This window comes from Elephas maximus, chromosome 8 (genome assembly GCF_024166365.1).
Source record: "Elephas maximus indicus isolate mEleMax1 chromosome 8, mEleMax1 primary haplotype, whole genome shotgun sequence".
In the NCBI taxonomy this organism is placed as follows: Eukaryota; Metazoa; Chordata; class Mammalia; order Proboscidea; family Elephantidae; genus Elephas; species Elephas maximus.
Genome location: NC_064826.1, coordinates 32,523,309 through 32,543,831, shown reverse-complemented (window position 1 = coordinate 32,543,831; position 20,523 = coordinate 32,523,309). Strand labels below are relative to the sequence as shown.

Genomic DNA, 20,523 nt, shown 5'->3' with positions numbered 1-20,523 from the left:
AACCATCAGCACTTCTGTTGCTCTCCTTTTTCCTTCATTCACAAGCTCTTAGCATGCTTCTACCCCAGACTCATGAATTTCCACACAGATGTATGTTTTCTTGGCAGGTAGTACTACTCTGCCTCTCCTCCTAAGATGACCCATTTGAAATCTAAATAGAGTAAGCAAGCTAGCCCCATCCAGTCTTGAGTTCCCAGCCTACCAATTACAATCTTACAGTTATTCCTCTGTTATTGTATCTACCTTTCAGTATTATAATCTCAACTTTCACTTTGTTATCCTTGACCCGTATTTATATGTTGGGACTGAAGCCTTAAGAATCTCTTCTGATGCCTGTGTCAGTTATTTTTTTCAGTGAGTCTCTGGGCAGTTTCAGCATCATTATTGTTCTCTCCAAGTCATATCCGCTGCCCTCCATGGTAATTGATTTTACAGCCTTTTCTCCTGGACATTTTTCTCCGTACCTCAGCACATTCAATTTAAAACCCCACTGATCAGTCCTGCCTGAAATTAGAGGAATTGGCAAAAGAACTTTCAAGACCCATCCTCAAGGCTAAGACTAACTCTCCCTTCTCTCTTATTGCTGTCAAGTCTATTCTGACTCACAGCGACTCTATAGGACAGAGTAGAACTGCCCCATAGGATTTCCAAGGAGCAGCTGGTGGGTTCAAACTGCCAACCTTTTGGTTAACAGCCGAGCTCTTAACCACTCGGCCACCAGGGCTCCATGAGTAACTGGCAACCCCAAACCTCACATTAGCTGTGAATTCAACCTTCTTTTCCTACTGGCTGTTATGGTTAATAAATAGTAAAAATAACATTCGGATTTGCTTTCTGTTTATTTTCTGTTTTGTGGTCTGCTGGAGGTTCAGATTAAGTAGGGAGATGGCCACAAGAGAGGCAGTGGAGAAGAAAGAAAGCGAAGGGACCCAGTGCGGATCAGGGCCTATGCAGTCTCTTCTGGCCTCACCATTTCCCTATTACATCTCCTCTCTTTGGCACTGGATTGTTCCTTGTATAATTTGGAAGGTTTAAATTTCCAATTGCTCCCCTTGTTTGTTAGTTAGCATCACATCCTTCCTGGCTTCCTACCTTAGGGGGTTGTTGAAAGGATTATAGGAAATGATACATGTTAAGTGCCTGATGCAGTGTTTAATCTATACTGAGCAACAAGTGATAGCTATTGTTGGTAAAGGCATGAGATTTCATTTTTCTTAGCTATGTAGCTGGATCATGTTTTTAGCTGTAGGTTCTTCTAGTGTTCTTCTCTGGAACAGAAAATCCAGTGCAACTGGCAATGAGATGGGGAAGCACTGGTTTTGGCTTTGTTTGTTTGTTTTGAATGAGTAACTTACTTGACTTAATGAATTTCTCACTCTGAAAGAGTCTATAGATTGAAGAGAATCTGTTTAGTAAACAGAGGTAAACTTATATATAGTACCTCTAACTTTGATGTCAGAATGAGACATTTAACTTATTTTCGTCACCATCATTACTTGACATTTATTGAGCACGTACTACAGGCTTATTACCGTATTGAGGATTTCACAGGCATCACCTTACTTAGCCTTCACGACAGCACTGGGAACAAATGGGCCTCATGTTGCTCTCCATCAGGGAGGCAGAGTAAAAACTTGCCCAATCTAATAAGGGGTGGAGTGCAGATGGGAGCTTAGGCCTGTGTGACTCCAGAGCCCATGCTCCTAACACTACACATCCTACCACTCAAGCTAAAATACAGATGTTTCTTTTGTGCCATTACTTTGTGTCAGCAACTACAAACAGGGGTGCATGAATCGGTTGGCCACTCTGCATGTTCTGGTGTAACTCCTTACCCTTCTGCATGCACTCCTACTTGCCCCCTATTACAATGCTCTTGAATTTGTAATTCATTTTTATTATCTGAATGGACAGGTGTGCAACTGCGTATATTCTCTTGGCTGAAGAGGAAGCAACAACCATTGCTGAAGCGGAAAAGCTATTTAAGCAGGCCCTGAAAGCTGGAGATGGCTGTTACCGGCGTTCTCAGCAGCTACAGCACCACGGATCCCAGTATGAAGCCCAACATAGTAAGGTTTCCTCCAGGTTGATGCACTGGGGGATCAGAATTATGAAATAATTAATGAGAGCAAATTTTCAGGCCAGTTCAAATATAATTCTCTTAGGAGAGAACCAGGATGGGCTTTCTTGTTTTTGTTTTTCTGTCCAGTAAGGGCACTTGTTGTGCAGTTAACTTATAGCTTCATTACTGCTTATGTTCCGATTCCCTTTTCTGCCTGCAGATTCCTAACCTCAGAAATAGGTGATAATAACCTTGAATGGTACCTTTTTTTCTTCTCAGAATTCCTGCATATTTCTGTTCATTAGTTGCTTCTCTGTCCCAGAATTTTAAGTCCTAGTTGGGAAATAGGACTTAAATTAGTGTCAGTGTTACCAAAAGGTTTTCTCTTATGGGTCTTCTACAGCATGGGTTGAAATAAGACAATTAAGAACATAGCAGTTACTGGTGATTGTCGCAGCATTTAGCTCACATTTAAGAAACATTAGGGTTGGCTTCCTGAGAGGAAGAGCTAGGATTCCTAATTATTTTCTTATTTGATTTTAAAAATAAGGACTTCTTTATTTAAGATAACTCTTTCACTTCAGTCCACTAAACAGAGTCAGTGATATTTTGAGGGAGTGTTACAGAAACAAGACAACAAAGTCATTTCTGGAACTCCCTGAGCCCCTTGACTAGTCGCTTTGTTGTTTAAACAAAATTTAGCATTCCTTGGTGGGTGGGAGAGGTGTTTTGTGTTTTCATCATTCATCAAAAAATTAGACTGTTTCTTTTATGTGGTCTTGCTCTCATCTCATTGCTCTCTCCTGCAAATTGGAGAATAATCTTGCATCTCATTCTTATTTGGGATTATAAAATTAAATTTTAGTTTTAAATTTGGATTTGGTGTAGAAGCTAAATGCATTAGTCCCTATGACTCAGGTGCCATAGGCCTTTGGACTATAGCTTTTATGTGAATGAGTGTGTCCACACAACCTGTCAACACAGAGGTTTTTCTTTTTATTTGCAATGAGTATATCTGTTAAGCAAGTCTCTAGTCACCATCTATTCCTCACTCTTAAAAAAATAAAGTACTCAGGATAGCACAGTGAATTTTGAAAACTTCTGCAGTAAATGTCTATTTGGTAAACGAAATGAGAATCAATACCTAAAATTACATAACCTATTATACAGCTCAAGAATTTCTTTCTTATTTTTTTCTTTTCAAAATTAAATCCTTTCAACCTGTTGCCTAAATCTATCCAAAAAATATAATCGAATCTTTAAAATAATTTGTAGGTACTTGACAAATTTTCTTACACACATCTTGTTCTCATTGTTTAAAACTTGAAATGTTAGGACTTTAGTCTTAACATCTTTTAATGGCTGCATAGTATACATATACTTAATCTATAACAGGTGTGTCATATTTTTCTAAAACATGGTAATTTTATTGAGGATTAAACACATGCATATTCTCACTGGTCTGGAAACATATCCAAAAAGACATATAATTAAATAATAAAAGATTAAGATAAGAAGTTGTTAATGTATTTTTTAAGAGCCTTTTTGGTGACTGTTGTTATAACTATTTAGCTTGTCAATGCTTTCTCTGTAACACTAGGGTAGTTTTTCATTTTGTTGCATACCCTATTGTCATGTCTGGAATGTGTTCTATTGCCATCTAAAGTAGACTGCTTTGGGGACCTGGAGATGATTATGATGTCACTACTGTTAGGGAAAGAATAATATAAAACAGAAGTTCAAGATGAGGCTTCTCCAGAGTTAATGTCAAGAAGAAAAAAAAATAGTTCATCAGGATGCAACCTGAGATTCACCTCCTTGCATCTTTACCAAAACCACGCACACTCGAAGAATGCAAAATTCTTCCTGGGAAACTGGACACAGAGTGGAGATGTTCAGTTTCTCAGCACTTTGTGGCAGATGATTTTATTTATCAAATACCCAACATCCTAACTCAAAAGCATGAATTAGGTCACTAATCATGTGAATTGACCTTTGCAATTCTAAGTATTTTGACTTCACGCTGTAGCCATCCAACTATTAACACAGTTGTCAGTGCTCCTGGCAATAAGGATGGGCCAAAAGAGCAGTCTTTTCTCTCTGGGATGTTCCTTTAAGGGCATGGTAAATCGACCTCTGTATTTTCTCTTGCTGCTCAGCTGAAAGTTAATGTTTTTTTTTAAAACCTTGGTCTTTCCTATCTCCCTCTTTAGGACGAGACACCAATGTCTTGGTCTACATCAAAAGAAGGCTAGCAATGTGTGCCAGACGACTTGGGAGGACCAGGGAAGCAGTGAAAATGATGAGAGATGTGAGTTTGAATTTGTGTTGGGGATCAGTGGCAGTGCATCTGATTTAGAGAAGGAGGAGCCCTGTAAGCAACCATAGTAAAGAGTACCAGTGCTGCTGTGGTGGCCCCGTGGTCTCCCGAGCCAGACTGTCTGGGGCTCAGCCCTAGCCCCTGACATACTAGTTGAGTGATTTTGAGCAAGTCACTCAACCTTTCTGTGCCTTAGTTTCCTCATCTGTAAAATAGGGATAAGAATAACAATCTTAAAACTTCCTTCCTAAGATTGTTGTGAGGATTAAATGAGAAAATACATGCAAAGCTTTTAATAGAATGACTAGTGTATAAAAAAATCTCAGTAAATGCCCTTATTATCAAACTTTGGGGGCTATAGCCAGAAGCCATGAATCAGCTTAGCCGTTTTAGCTAACTAGTATTTTCTGTATGGTTGTTAGGAAGATTTGAATAAACTCAGGGTCAACTTGCTACCCTCACCTTTAATAGTATAAAAAAATACCTTTAATAGTAAAAAAAAAAAAAAGTATGAGCTAATTCTATTATAGTCATTTTATATATTTTCCTAGATCCTTCCTTGAGTCAGGGTGTTTATTATTGGTAGTAAATGTGAGAATTAAGAAAAGAGAGAATAGGTGAGAATTTTTAAAGCAAACCAAGGGTGGTTATTATTATATGGCTTTAAATCAAAACAGTGCTTTTAAGGGAAACCAGTTGAGGAGCTGTTACTTACACATTTACATAAAAAATACTTTTCATAAAGGAACTGATACCAGAATGAATTCTACTTTTAAGCCATTTCCCTTTTAAAAACAATCTCAGAAAACCTCTGTCAACATTTTGTTCTTCTACCATCTCCCTGAATTAGGAGACATAGATAACTGCTCATTATAAAGGGACGAGATAAAATTCTCAGCTTGTGAGTTTGAAAACCACCACCAGCTACCATCGAGTCCATTCTGACTCATGGCTTCCCTGTGTGTTTCAGAGCAGAACTGTGCACCATGGGGTTTTCAGTGACTGATTTTTTGGAAATAGATTACTGGGCCTTTCTTCCAAGGGACATCCTGGTGGTTTCCAACCACCAACATTTTGGTTAGTAGCTTAACTCTTTGTGCCACCAGAGACTCCAGAACAGTCCTGTGAAGGACACTGTCAGACATGGTGGAGATGTGTTTTGAAGAGAAATACTCAAAGTGCTTGTCTTAGTTGTCTAGTGCTGCTATAACAGATATACTACAAGTGGATGGCTTTAACAAACAGAAATTTAGTCTAGGAGGCTAGAAGTCCGAATTTAGGGTGCCAGCTCCAGGGGAAGACTTTCTCTGTCTGTCAGTTCTGGGGGAAAGTCCTTGTTATCAATCTTCCTCTGATCTAGGAGCTTTTCAGAGCAGGGACCCCAGGTCCAAAGGATGTGTTCTCTTCCCAGTGCTGCTTTCTTGGTGGTATGAGGTCCCCATGTCTCTCTGCTTATTTCTCTCTTTTATATCTTAAAAGACAGTGACTCAAAATACAACCTAATCCTGTAGATTGAGTCCTGCGTCATTAACATAACTACCTCTAATCTTGCCTCATTAACATCATAGAGGTAGGATTTATAACACATGGGAAAATCACATCAGATTGCAAAATGGTAGACAGTCACACAATACTGGGAATCAAGGCCTAGCCAAGTTGATACACATTTTGGGAAGGACACAATTCAATCCACAACAGTGCTAATTCCTTCAGAAACTCCTTAATCAATCCCCTCACCCCAAATGGAAGAGAGAATGGAGAGGACTCATGTTTCTGTTAAAGAAGCACTTGGTCCCAGCCTTGCAGAAGATGGTTGTTGGTGGGGCCTCACCCTTTGACCCATCTGAGGTCATAAATGGGGACTTCACTGAGAGATTCACTCCCTTTACAACATGCACATAAACCGTCTTGCTGGAAAACTTCCCCTGATAAAACAGCACAGTGGTCTGCAGGCAGCCTGGTGACGAAGCACTTAGGCAGGAGCACCTAATATTTCATTCAGATACAGCCATCCTTTCCCCATATGCATTCGTGTAAATGCATAACTTTCCTAGAGCAGATTTTAATGTGGAAGTGGAAATGCTGGAGTCAGAATGCCTTCCACATAGAAAGCATAGTTGTTTTTGTTTGTGTGTTTGTTTTTTAACTGCTTCTGGAAATGCTTTCAAGGGAAAACTGTTAACTTGTGAGAGATACTGAAAGAGAGCTTCTCGGAGAAGCTGGACTATATGAAGAAGAACAGGCCATCAGGATTGAAGGAACACTCATTAACAACCTGCATTAAGCAGATGGCACAGCCTTGCTTGCTCAGAGTGAAGAGGACTTGAAGCATTTACTGATGAAGATCAAAGGCCACAGTGTTCAGTATGGATTACACCTCAACATAAAAAAAACAAAAATCCACACAACTGGACCAATAAGCAACATCACGATAAACGGGGAAAAGACTGAAGTTGTCAAGGATTTCACTTTACTTGGAGCCACAAGCAACACCCTGGAAGCAGTAGTCAAGAAATCAAAAGATGCATTGCATCGGGCGGATCTGATGCAAAAGACCTCTTTAAAGTGTTGCAAAGCAAAGATGTCACCTTGAAGGCTAAAGTTTGCCTGACCCAAGCCATGGTGTTTTCAATCACATCATATACACAGGAAAGCTGCACAATGAATAAGGAAGACCAAAGAAGAATTGACGCCTTTGAATTGTGGTATTGGTGAAGAATATTGAATATACCATGGACTGCCGAAAGGACGAAGAAATCTGTGTTGGAAGAAGTACAACCAGAACGCTCCTTAGAAGCAAGGATGGTGAAACTGCGTCTTACATACTTTGGACATGTTGTTAGGAGGGATCAGTCCCTGGAGGAGGACATCATGCTGGCTAAAGTAGAGGGTCAAAGAAAATGAGGAAGACCCTCAACAAGTTGAACTGACACAGTGGCTACAACAATGGACTCAAGCATAACAGCAATTACAAGCACATGGCATAGGACCAGGCAGTGTTTCCTTCTGTGGTACATAGGGTCGCTATGAGTCAGAACCGACTCGACGGCACCTAACAACAACAACAACAACACTGAAAGAGAATGAAAGGGAACTCTGGGAAGGCCAGCTGTAAATGATTCTGATTGTTTCCATGGCTCAAGATTGCATTATGGATCTAATGAAATATTAATGAGGTAAAAATGTATTGACTTCCTTATGTCAAGATACATAGCATCTTGTTTGTTTTTTGTTGTTTTTTTACAGCAAAACGTTAATTATTTTGAATTTCCAGAATGTTTTCCCAAAAAGCATATTAACTGGCCTCCTTTTGCAATCAAGAAAATGGAAGCAGCTTACTGCTAACTGACTTTTGGTGGTGGGCAGAGCTGGGAGAACATGCTAACTTTTGACCCTTACTATACGATTTTATTTATAGAATATAAATGTAAAGGGTTGCATCTCCTGCTTTCTTAAATTTAAGGGAAAGTCTCTTTGCTTGGTTCTTACTTTTGGTAATTTTTCCTCTTTAACATTTGATATATGATGCCATTTCTTCTTTCCTTTTTAACTTCAACCTGTTATGTAACCTCAAGTTGTTCTTCTATCTTTCCCTGTCCCTGTTTGAGTGGATTTAGAGTAGAATTCATAAGGCTGTTGGCTGTTCGGTCTGGGCCCTTAGCCATCCCAGTCAGAACTCATGTGCATGTGATGGTCTGTCCATCAGAAAGAACCCAAGAGCTCCTATTCTCCAGGTCATGTGATCTGAACCAGGTTTTCTCAACCTCAGCACTATTGACATTTTAGGCCTGATAATTCTTTGTTGTGAGGGGCTCTCCTGTGTGTTGTAGAATGTTTAGTATTTAGTAGTATCTCTAACTTCTACCCACTAGATGCCAGTAGCATCTCTCCAGTTGTGAAAACCAAAACATATCTCCATTACGTTGTTGTTGTTAGGTGCCATTGAGTTGGTTTCAACTCATAGCAACCCTATAAAAAATTTTTTTTTGTTTGTTTTTTTCAGAGTAAACTGCCCCATAGGGTTTCCAAGGAGCAGCTAGTGGATTTGAACACCCAACCTTTTGGTTAGCAGCCAAACTCTTAACCACTATGCCACAAAAAAAAAAAAAAAACCCAGTGCCATCGAGTCGATTCTGACTCATAGCGACCCTAGAACTACCCCATAGAGTTTCCAAGGAGCGCCTGCTGGCTTCAAACTGCCGACCTTTCGGTTAGCAGCCATAGCTCTTAACCACTAGGCTCCCTAAATGTTCCCTGTGGAGTAAAATTGCCCCCTGTTGAGAGCCACTTCTCTAGAAATTCTTGAGGAGAGTATGTCTGTTCAGGGCAGACATTGGGTTCTTATCCACTTGTTAGTAGTTTGGGATTCCCCTGGTGTGGCTATTATTGTTGTTATTGTTAGGTGCTGTCAAGCTGCTTCCAACTCATAGCTATCCTATGTACTAAACACTGCCTGGTACTGTGCCATCCTCACAATTGTTGCTGTGTTTGAGTCTACTGTTGTCCATCTCCTTGAGGGCTTCCTCTTTTTCACAGACCCCCTACTTTACCAAGCATGATGTCCTTATCCAGGGACAGGTCCCTTCTGATAACATGTCCAAAGTGTGGGAGATGAAATCTTATCATCCTTCCAAGTAGCATTATGGCTGTACTTCTTCCAAGACAGATTTGTTTGTTCCTTGGCAGTCCATGGTATACTCGATATTCTTCACCAACACCGTAATTCAAATTTATCACTTCTTCTTTGTTCTTCCTTATTCATTGTCCAGCTTTTGCATGCATAGGAAGCAACTGAAAATATGGCTTGGGTCAGGCATGCCTTAGTCCCCAAAGTCACATCTTCGCTTTTTTTTTTAACACTTTAAACGAGGTCTTTTGCAGGAAACTTGCTCAGTGCAGTATGGCGTTTGATTTCTTGACTGCTGCTTCCATGAGCATTGATTATGGATCCAAGTAAAATGAAATACTTGACAGCTTCAATCTTTTCTCTCTTTTGCATGATGTTGCTTGTTGGTCTAGTTGTGAGGATTTTTGTTCATTATGTTGAGGTGCAATCCATAGTGAAGGCTGTAGTCTTTGGTCTTCATCAGTAAGTGCTTCAAGCCCTCTTCACTTTCAGCAAGCAAGGTTGTTTCATCTGCATATCACAGATTTTTAGTGTGTCTGCCTCTAATCCTGATGCCACGTTCTTCTTGATACAGTCTAGCTTCTTGGATTATTTGCTCAGCAGACAGACTGAATAAGTCTGGTGAAAGGTACAACCCTGAGACACACCTTTCCTGCCTTCAAACCGTGCAGTATCCCCTTGTTCTGTTCGAACGACTGCTTCTTGGTCTATGTATAGGTTCCTTATGAGCACAATTAAGTGTTCTAGAATTCCCATTCTTTGCAATTGTTATCCATAATTTGTTATGATCCACACAGTCGAATGTCTTTGCATAGTCAATAAAACACAGGAAACCATCTTTCTGGTATTCTCTGCCAGAAGGATTTCAGCCTAGATCCATCTGACATCAGCAATGATATCCGTTATTCCACGTCCTCTTCTGAATCTGGCTTGAACTTCCAGCAGTTCCCTGTCGATGTACTGCTGTAACCGTTTTTGAATGATCTTCAGCAAAATTTTACTTGTGTGTGTTATTAATGATATTGTTCAGTAATTTCCACATTCTGTTGGACCGCCTTTCTTAGGAATGGGCACACATACGGATCTCTTCCAGTCAGTTGGCTGGGTAGCTGTCTTTCAAGTTTCTTGGCATAGACATGTGAGTACTTCTAGCGTTGCATCTGTTTGTTGAAACATCTCAATTGATATTCCTTCAATTCTTGTAGCCTTGTTTTTCACCAATATCTTCAGTGCAGCCTGGACTTCTTCCTACAGTACCATTGGTTCTTGATCATATGCCCCCTCCTGAGATAATTGTACATTGACCAGTTCTTTTTGGTACAATGGTTCTGTGTATTCTTTCCATCTTCTTTTGATGCTTCCCGTGTTGTTCAGTATTTTGTCCATGTTGTTGTTAGGTGCTGTTGAGTCGGTTCTGACTTATAGCAGCCCTATGTACCGCAGAATGAAACACTGCCTGGTTCTGCACCATGCTCACAATAATTGTTAACACTTGAGCCCATTGTTGCAGTCACTGTGTCAGTCCATCTTGTTAAGGGTCTTCCTCTTTTTCATTGACTCTAATTTATCAAGCATGATATCCTTCTCCAGGGACTGATCCTTCCTGACAACCTGTCCAAAGTATGTGAGACACAGCCTCTCCATCCTTGCTTCAAAGGAGCATTCTGGTTGTACTTCTGCCAAGACAGATTTCTTCATCCTTTTGGTAGTCCATGGTATATTCAATATTCTTCACTAACAGCCCAATTCAAAGGCATCAATTCTTCTTTGGCCTTCCTTATTCATTGTGCACCTTTCACGTGCATATGATATGATTAAAAATACCACGGCTTGGGTCAGGCAAACTTTAGTCTTCAAGGTGACATCTTTGCTTTTCAACTCTTTAAAGAAGTCTTTTGCATCAGATCTGCCCAGTGCAGTGCATCTTTTGATTTCTTGACTGCTGCTTCCATGGGTGTTGATTGACAGTTTCCAATTTTCCTAGATTTGTACTTCATACATTCCACGTTCTGATTATTAATGGATGTTTGCAGCTGTCTCTTCATTTCAAGTCATTCCACATCAGCAGATGAAGGTGCTGAAAGCTTGACCCCATCCACATCATTAAGGTTGACTCTACTTTGAGGAGGCAGCTTTTCCCCAGTCATCTTTTTAGTGCCTTCCAACCTGGGGGGTTCATCTTCCGGCAGTATATCAAACAATGTTCTGCTGCTATTGATAAGGTTTTCACTGGCTAATTCTTTTCAGAAGGAAATTGCTGGGTCCTTTTTCCTAGTCTGTCTTAGTCTGGAAGCTCAGCTGAAACGTGTCTGCCATGCGTGACCCTGCTGGTATCTAAATACTGGTGGCATAGCATCCCAGCATCACGCAAGCCTCCACAGTATGACAAACTGACAGACATGTGGAGTTGTAATATTGCAACTAGGGGCTTGAACTTTTTCTTCAGTTCTTTCAGCTTGAGAAATGCCAAACATGTTCTTCCCTTTTGGTTTTCTAACTCCAGGTCTTTGCACATGTCATCAAAATGCCTTACTTTGTCTTCTTAAGCTGTCCTTTGAAATCTTCCCTTAATCTCTTTTATTTCATCATTTCTTCCATTCATTTTAGCTACTCTGTGTTCAAGAGCAAGTTTCAGAGTCTTTTCTTTTTGGTCTTGTCTTTCCTACCTTTTTAATGGTGTGGCTACAAACCCCTAAGCCACCCAAGGTAGAATTGGTCAGGTCGTCCTTGAACACTTGACGTGGGCGCAGGCTAGTTTGGACCCAAATGGGATTCCTTGAAGCAGCATTCCATGATAGGAAGAGCCAAATGAACTTGGAGATTTTTTGGCATGCTGGTTAGAGAGATGAAAAAGAGAGAGAGGAGAATGTGAGGGCCTGGTGCCAGATCATTGTCTTCCTTGCTCCTCCCTCTTCCTTTTAGGGAAGAGAGACAATGTTTTTCAGATCATTGTCTTTCTTCCCTAAAACGTAGAGCTCCTTTGAAAGTCAGCTCTCAGACTTTACCCCGTTTCCCCTCCTTTTTTGTAGTTTTCTGCAGACCTCCGAGTCACTACATCCTTCTTGTTTCACTCACTCTCTCTGTGCAGCACTGCCTCTTTTGGTGTCCATCTATTGCCTGACCTTCCAGTTGGCACAGATCATCAATCCTTTCTTTAAGATGTTTATTTACTTGATTTTAGGACACCATGCTCTCTTAGTTCTCCTAGAATCTTGGTCTCTATGGCCAGATCCTTGTTATCTTCCTGACTCCCAAAATTTGATGTGTCCCCTGGTCAGCCCTGAGCCGCCTTCTTTCCTATCTCCATCTACAACCCTGGGTGACTATATTCAGTCCCAGAGCTTTAAATACCATCTGAGTGCTGACAAACATTCTATGATTCAGTCCTCCTAACAGCCCGACGACGAGTTGATTCCAACTCACACCGACCCCATAGGGTTTCCGAGGAGTGCCTGCTGGATTTTAACTGCCGACCACTTTCAAAAAAGGAAAAAATAGAAAACGGGGAAGACACAGGGAAAGGTGGATATCAAATAGAAATGTAACCCACTTAAAATTTTAGCTTAAAGCTAGACTTGTGACCCTCTTTTTACCAGGTCATATATAAAAGCAAAATGTAGATACTCTTCAGATGCCTTCATTCTTTCTAAAATTTCAGTAGCTGTATCAGGTCAGCTGAAGACACATTTCATCTACCTTTAGCCATGTTAAACCCATTCTCAGCCCGGCCTGTAAAAATTATAACTGCTAAGTATTCTTTTTGTGGTCTTACCTTTGTCACTTCGTAAAAAATAATCAGAGGAAGCTGTAGTTAGCCCATCTCTGGACTTGTATCCTTCCTGCATCTCAGCATCTTCCCTAGGATTCCCAGCTGAGAACTAGATTTCCCATTTTTGTTATCAGCAAATTATGTAATTAGTCCCTGTGTGCCAGAAATTCTGCTAAGAAGTTTACATATACCATCTAATTTAATTCACATGTGCTATAGGTGCCCTATTAAATCACAGAAGTAATATTGGCTCATTGTAACAAGTAAAAGAATAAGGAATTTAGTGATATCCCTCCATATCTACAGTGTCATCTCACTGAGGTAAAGAGCACTCTCAATTTGGTGTATATCTCTCCATCTTCTTTTCTTTGCACCACGTACAAACACATACCTGATTATGTAAGGGTTTTGAGCAGAGTTGATTGTATCTTAACCAAGGTCCTGTGAGAGTATTAAGCCCCAATTTCTGAGCATCTTCTGTGGGAGTTCCCTCACTAAAGAAAACATACAAGTTTTGAAATAATATAGTGCCATCTTCCTTGATCTTATTTTTCTACAATTATTTTATCCCTATTCTCAGTGTTTTTGGTCTCAAATCATTTATTCATGTGATCCTTCATGATGGGAGATTAGGTTTGGATGAGCAGAGAAAGACAGGTTTTTTGGGCTGAGTTTTAAAAACATACAAAAGAGTAAGTGAAGTTCACTTGATATTGAACTTCTTGCATCCTGGTACCATATCTGTTCTTCCTGTGCATTTCTCCCAATTCTCAGAACAGTATCTTGTTGACAGACACAGTCAAATAATACCTGAATTGGGAATCACAGCTATGGCATAGAGATACCCAGTTAGCGCTTTGTACCTGTGATGTTTGATTTCCAGCTTCTTCATGATTATGATACCTCTTTGTTACTGGTTTGATTCTACTGGTTTTCTAATATAAATTAAATTAAAATGAGTTCTTTTTAGAAAATTACCATAGATGCTCATTATATGTCCCTTTTAGGTCATTAAAGTTGTTCTAGGATGAGAGCAGCTGAACTTTGGGAATTAGATTAATAGTCTTAATAGTATGAGGATGCCCTTTAAATGATTGGTGAAGAGGAGCACTTGTAATGAGAGTCTGCTTTAGAAAACATATCCCTGCTGGATTAATCAAAGCCTTTGGAGCATTAAGGACTGTTGATTTGCATTTTTGCCCACTTATGTGCATAAGGAAAAACCTTCAAGAAATCAATGATCTGTAAAAGAGGAATAGCATGCCCTTCCCGAATTGGTTTTAAATTTTATTTTAGGGAACATTCTGCAACAGAATATTTCACCTTACTGCAAAGGTGAAAAGATCTTTTTGGGAGGAAAAATAATAAATGAATATTTCAGAGGTTAGTGTCTATGGCCTTTTATCTCTTTTCCTCATTCTCAAACTCTCTAGTTTAGTCTTTCTTTACCTTTCCATTACACGTGTCACATTATTTCTCTCTTATGCAATATTTCTTTTTTTGCCTTAAAATTGTCATGATTATTATAGGTAACTTGATTGATGGATTGATTGAGATGTTACGCTTGGTTGTTGAAGAAACTAAAGTACTACTTTGTGAGGGTGGTGGGTGGGTGGGTATTTTAATACCTCCAAGAAATCAAGGATCATTTGAACATAGTTACTTTCAAAGCTTTTAAGATACCCAGATGTACCACTGAACTAAAGACAAAATATAAAATGAAGTGTGTTAATTACTATTAAGTGTTCCTGAAGTGATCGTTGGCATGTTTCTAGATTCTATCTTTGCTATTCTTACAAAGAAAAAGTGAACCTTGACAGTAAGTGCTATAAATTAAAACTCACTGATCTTCAAAGGTAGACTTTGTATGAATCTCTGCCTTCTTTTTGATCATGATTTGCTTTCTGGATTTGCCTGAAATCGTTAGTTAAATTAACGTTTTTAGTAAATTATTGGCAATTAGTGTGTTATATAGAAAGGACAATATTTAATTTATGAGCAAACAATAGATTAATTATTCATGTACCCAATGGTAGTCCCTAATGATGAAAGATCTTTTTATCAGCATTATACTCCGTATTGACTTTATAGAGTGAAAATCACTCAGTAATTGCTAATGCAGGCGAGAACTTTAGCTAGAAATAGCACTATTTTCTTTGCCATTAGGTATCGTCATTGACATGAAAGTCAACTTCTCATTATTCCGATAGTGCTGCTGTGATCATCCTTGTAGACATGGGAGAAGCTGATACCCAGGAGTGGGATTGCTGGATCTTAGGGTATAGGAGCCCTGTTGGCGTAGTGGTTGAGAGCTCAGCTGCTAATTGAAAGGTCTGTGATTCTAACCCACCTGTGGCTCTGAGGGAGAAAAATCTGGTGATCTGCTCCTGTAAAGATTACAGCCTAGGAAACTCTATGGGGCGGTTCTACTCTGTCCTATGCTGTAACTATGAGTTGGAATTAACTCAATGGCACACAACAACAATAACTATACATATATGTATATACACATATGTTATATATATATGCTTGGTTTCAGTATGTCCTGTCGTTTTGCTCTGGAGAATGGCCTGTGGTTGTGTATATTCTCATCAGAGATACATGACTATGCCCATTGTTTTAGTCACCTAGTACTGCAGTAACAGAAATACCACAAGTGGATGGCTTTTACAAAAACCAAACAAAAAAACCAAACTAACTGCCATCTAGTCTATTCTGACTCTTTAGTGACCCTATAGGACAGAGTAGAACTGCCCCATAGAGTTTCAAGGAGCACCTGGTGGATTTGAACTGCTGACCTTTGGAAACCCTGGTGGCATAGTGGCTTTAACAAGGAGAAGTTTATTTCCTCACGGCAAAGTAGGCTAAAAGTCCAAATTCAGGGTGTCAGCTCCAGGGGAAGACTTTCTCTCTCTGTCAGCCTTCTCATCAATCTTCCCCTGGACTAGGAGCTTCTCTGGGCAGGGACCCCGGGTCCAAAGGACATGCTCTGCTCCCAGCACTGCTTTCTTGTTGGTATGAGTTTTCCCTGTTGCTCTACTTGCTTCTCTCTTTCATATCTCAAGAGATGGCCTCAAGACACAATCCAATCTTATAGATTTGAGTCCTGCCTCACTAACACAACTGCCGCCCATCCTCCCTCATTAACATCATAAAGGCAGGATTTACAAGCTATAGGAAAATTGCACAATGCTGGGAATCATGACCCAGCCAAATTGATACACATATTTTTGGGGGACATAATTCAATCGACTCGATGGCACTGGGTTTGGTTTTTTGGTGTAATTCAATCCATGACACCCATGCATCTCAGTACTAGCAAGGCTCTGTTTTAAGCAGTGTGTGTGTGTGCGTGCATGTGTGTGTGTATGTGTGTAAGTAAGTATTTATGTATTTAATCCTCACAATAGCCATATGAGGTAGGTGCTAGTATTATATCTATTTTACCAATGAGGACACTGAGATACAGGGAGGATAAGTGACTTAAGTCAGACAGCTAGTGAGTGGTCAGAATTTGAACCCAGTTGGTGTGGCCCAGAGCTAATATCTAGTTAGAAAACTTTTAAATTTGGAAAATCTGGTGAGTGCAGAGTAGCAACTCCATGTTGTTTTAATTTGTATTCTGCTGTTTATTAGCTAGGTTGAACATGGGTAAGATGGCCTTTGTCTTTCATTAGCACTTCATTTTGGTTTTGTCACGTTTTCTATTTCTTCCAGAGTCTACATAGGTATTTTATATTTCTTTAGCAAAATCTCTTTGACAGGGTTTTCAAGTTTATTGCATATCCAAAAACCAAACCCATTGCTGTCGAGTCAATTGCAACTCACAGCGATCCTATAAAAAAAAAAACCTCTTGATATCGAGTTGGTTCTGACTCATAGTGACCCTAAAGGGCAAAGTAGAACTGCTCCATAGGGTTTTCAAGGAGCTCCTGGTAGATTTGAACTGCCAGCCTTCTGGTTAGCAGCCAATGCTCTTAACCACTATGCCACCAGGCAACCCTATAGGGCAGAGTAGAACTGCCCCATGGAGTTTCCAAGCAGTGCCTGGTGGATTTGAACTGCCGACCTTTTGGTTAGTAGCCATAGCTTTTAACTACTATGCTGCTAGGGTTTCCCTTATTGTATATAGTTTTTCATAATTAAAAAAATATGTATCTGTAGTTCTTTTGCTCTCTTATTTTGTATGTTTTTATTTGCCTCTTTTTACCTTTATCTTCCCTGACTGGTTTTGGTAGAGGTTTGTCTATTCTATCAATCTTTTCAAAACAACCAAGTTTTCATTTTATTTTCTCAACTCTTTTGTTTTTTATTCCAGTCGTTTGTGTCTGTATTCTTTTCGTTCTTCACCTCCTCTTTCTCCCTTTCCTCCATCCTCTGTTTGTTGCCCTTTTACCAATTTCTTAAGTTGAACACTTAGCTCCATTTGCTTCTAAGTATTTATTTATCCCCTTAGAATTTTATCCTAACCCATACAGTATTTTTTTAGCCCCATGTCATTGATTTATATTTTTTTTTCTACGTTATTCTTAGAGAACATACATCATATGATATTGATTTGGGCAGAATTTACAGGGACTTCCTCTGAGGCTTAGTATGTGGTCAGTTATTGTAAACATTAAATTTATGTTGGAAAGAAACGTGTTCTCTGTTGTATTTAATTGTATTTTTCATATCTTTTATATATTAGCTTTTTTTGTTTGCTTGCTTTATCAGTTTTTGAGAAGGATATATTTAACTTTAAATTGTTCATTTATCCTTTTTTTCCCATGGCCACTTAGTTGTTGCTGCATATATTTTGAGGTTGTATTGTTAGATACATTAATGTTGATGATTATTATGTATTCTTGATATAGTGTCTTTAATACTATGTAATATCTCTCATTTTTTCTGCCTTGATTAAAAAAAAACTTTTATTAAGATTACTGTCCTAGCTTAATTGAATTCATATTTACCTGGTGTATTTTTTCCAAATTTTATAATAAAGCTTTCTGTAACTTTTGAAAAAAATAGCAAATTTTGTGGTTGCATATATTTTACCACAAGAAACATTTTTTTTGTAGTAAAATATACACAACCACAAAATTTGTGTACAATTCCGTGACATTAATTACATCCACAACATTGTACAACCGTCTTCTGTGACTTTTTGATGGACCGTTTGGATTTGTAAACCTTTTGCTGAATATTATCTTTACTCCAATCTGAGAGTTTGTTCCTCTGGTTGGTGCATTTAGCCCAAATACGTATGTATTTATTTTAATTATTATCCTGTTGAGATGTTTTTGCTGTCTTTCCTGTTTTCTATTTATCATACTCCCCCCCCCCCCTTCTTCTCTTCCATTGAGTAGATCCTTTGCTGGTTTAATATTCATACATTCTGTTTTATTCTTCTGGTGGTTCCAACTTACTAAGATCGATGCTTATATTTATTTTTATCTATTCTTAAGCTTATCAACATCTGTATCTTCTTCCCAAATGAGTCAATTGATTTAGCATGTGTTCTCCTCCCTCTAGACTCACATAGCAACCAGGGAAATTTGTGAGCAGCCTCTCAGTCTATGAATATGTGCAGGGAGCACTAATGTCTGAGTCCCTGCTTGCCTGGCAGGACTGCTTCTGGGGCCAGCAGCCAGTGAAGCTGTTGATTTATGGGGTGAACAGAGAGATAATCACTGGAAACAGTGATCATCAAATATTGGTTTACGTGGGCCAGCAGGAACAGAAGCTATAAAGCAAGCAAAGCTAGCAATGCATGCGATGACCCAAGAGGCCAATGAGTTTGACCTTTGGGGCTTCCCCTTTTTTAATAATGGATGTAAACGCATTGATCATATCTCCCTTCCTGCACAGTTTGTCTCTCCTACTTGCTAAGGGCAGATACCTGATAGCCTTCCCCCTCTCCTTGGGGCTGTGGAATATACCTTTGTGATTCAAGAGTCCTCTTGTACACAAGCCTACTTGCTAGGACGTTTCGCTGAGCCCTTTAAATGCAAGTTTAGTCTCCATAAGGGTATTTTGCTATACTGTGTCATCGGTAAAGTTTTTACTATCTAGGCAGAGTAAGGAGCCCTGGTGGCACAGTGGTTAAGAGATTAGCTGCTAACCAAAAGTCAGCAGTTCAAATCCACCAGCTGCTTCTTGGAAGCCCTATGGGGCAGTTCTCCTTTGTCCTATAGGGTCACCATGAGTAAAAGTAGTTACCATCCTTTTCCTACCTTTAATCACCTCTCTAAGGAGCCCTGGTGGCTCTGTAGTTAAGCACTCAGCTGCTAACTGGAAGGTCAGCAGTTTGAACCCGCCAACTTGTAAAAGTATATTGGAGCCCCGGTGGTGCAGTAGTTAAGAGCTACAGCTGCTAACCAAAAGTTCAGCAGTTTGAATTCATCAGCCACTCCTTGGAAACCCTATGGGACAGTTCTACTCTGTCCTATAGGGTCGCTGTAAGTTGGAATCAACTCGACTGCAATGGGTTTAATCACTTCTCTCCTGAGGTATAAAAGGGCTGTCCCTCCAGCTTAATGTGCCACTGCCCCTTTTCCCACTCTGACTCATGGCTCCTTTGCTATTCTCTGGAGGGTCAGGAACAGCCCTTTTCACGTTCTAATAATGGGGATGCTCTCTGCTCCTGCCCTGATGGGCTCCTTTTGTTTTTAAGGTATAAAGAGACAAACTTGCCCTCCAGTTTCCTCTGGGCAAGTTATTTCATTATATGACCTTGACTGTGTCCTACTTTTTTCTCCTTGAAAGTATTGTTCCTTGATCCCTCTGATTTTCTGTTCTTATTTGAACTGATAGTTTTCCAGACCCACTGCCCAGTTGTAGTCTTTGTTCTTGTTAGGTGCCATCGAGTCGGTTCCGACTCATAGCGACCCTGTGCGCAACAGAGTGAAACACTGCCTGGTCCTGAGCCATCCTTACAATCGTTGTCATGCTTGAACTCATTGTTGCAGCCACTGTGTCAATCCACCTTGTTAAGGGTCTTCCTCTTTTCTGCCGACCCTGTACTCTGCCAAGCATGATGTCCTTCTCCAGGGACTGATCCCTCCTGATAACATGTCCAAAGTCTGTAAGACGCAGTCTCGCCATCCTTGCTTCTAAGGAGCATTCTGGTTGTACTTCTTCCAAGACAGATTTCTTCGTCCTTTTGGCAGTCCATGGTATATTCAATATTCTTCGCCAGCACCACAATTGAAAGGTGTCAGTTCTTCAGTTTTCCTTATTCACTGTCCAACTTTCACATGCATATGATGCGATTGAAAATACCATTTTTTGGGGGTCAGGCGCACCTTAGTCTTCAAGGTGACATCTTTGCTCTTCAACACTTTAAAGAGGTCCTTTGCAGCAGATTTACCGAATGCAATGTGTCTTTTGATTTCTTGACTGCTGCTTCCATGACTGTTGATTGTGGATCTAAGTAAAATGAAATCCTTGACAACTTCAATCTTTTCTCTGTTTATCATGATGTTGCTCATTGGTCCAGTTGTAAGGATTTTTGTTTTCTTTATGTTGAGGTGTAATCCATACCAAAGGCTGTGGTCTTTGATCTTCATTAGTAAGTGCTTCAAGTCCTCTTCACTTTCAGCAGTCAAGGTTGTGTCACCTGCAAAGTGCAGGTTGTTAATGAGTCTTCCTCCAATCCTGATGCCCCGTTCTTCTTCATATAATCCAGCTTCTTGTATTATTTGCTCAGCATACAGATTGAATAGGTATGGTGAAAGAATACAACCCTGACTCATACCTTT

At 39.8% G+C, this 20,523-nt stretch overlaps 1 protein-coding gene across 10 annotated transcripts in view; it reads left to right on the top strand.

Moving 5' to 3' along the window:
• The window catches only part of ST7 (suppression of tumorigenicity 7), a 323,008-nt gene that overhangs the window by 207,205 nt on the left and 95,280 nt on the right, over positions 1–20,523 (top strand). For all 10 annotated transcript variants that reach the window (XM_049894435.1, XM_049894433.1, XM_049894436.1 and 7 more), the window contains 2 exons: positions 1,915–2,069; positions 4,276–4,373. In XM_049894435.1, the coding sequence (XP_049750392.1) occupies positions 1,915–2,069; positions 4,276–4,373 (253 nt within the window). The remainder of the gene's footprint in view (positions 1–1,914; positions 2,070–4,275; positions 4,374–20,523) is intronic.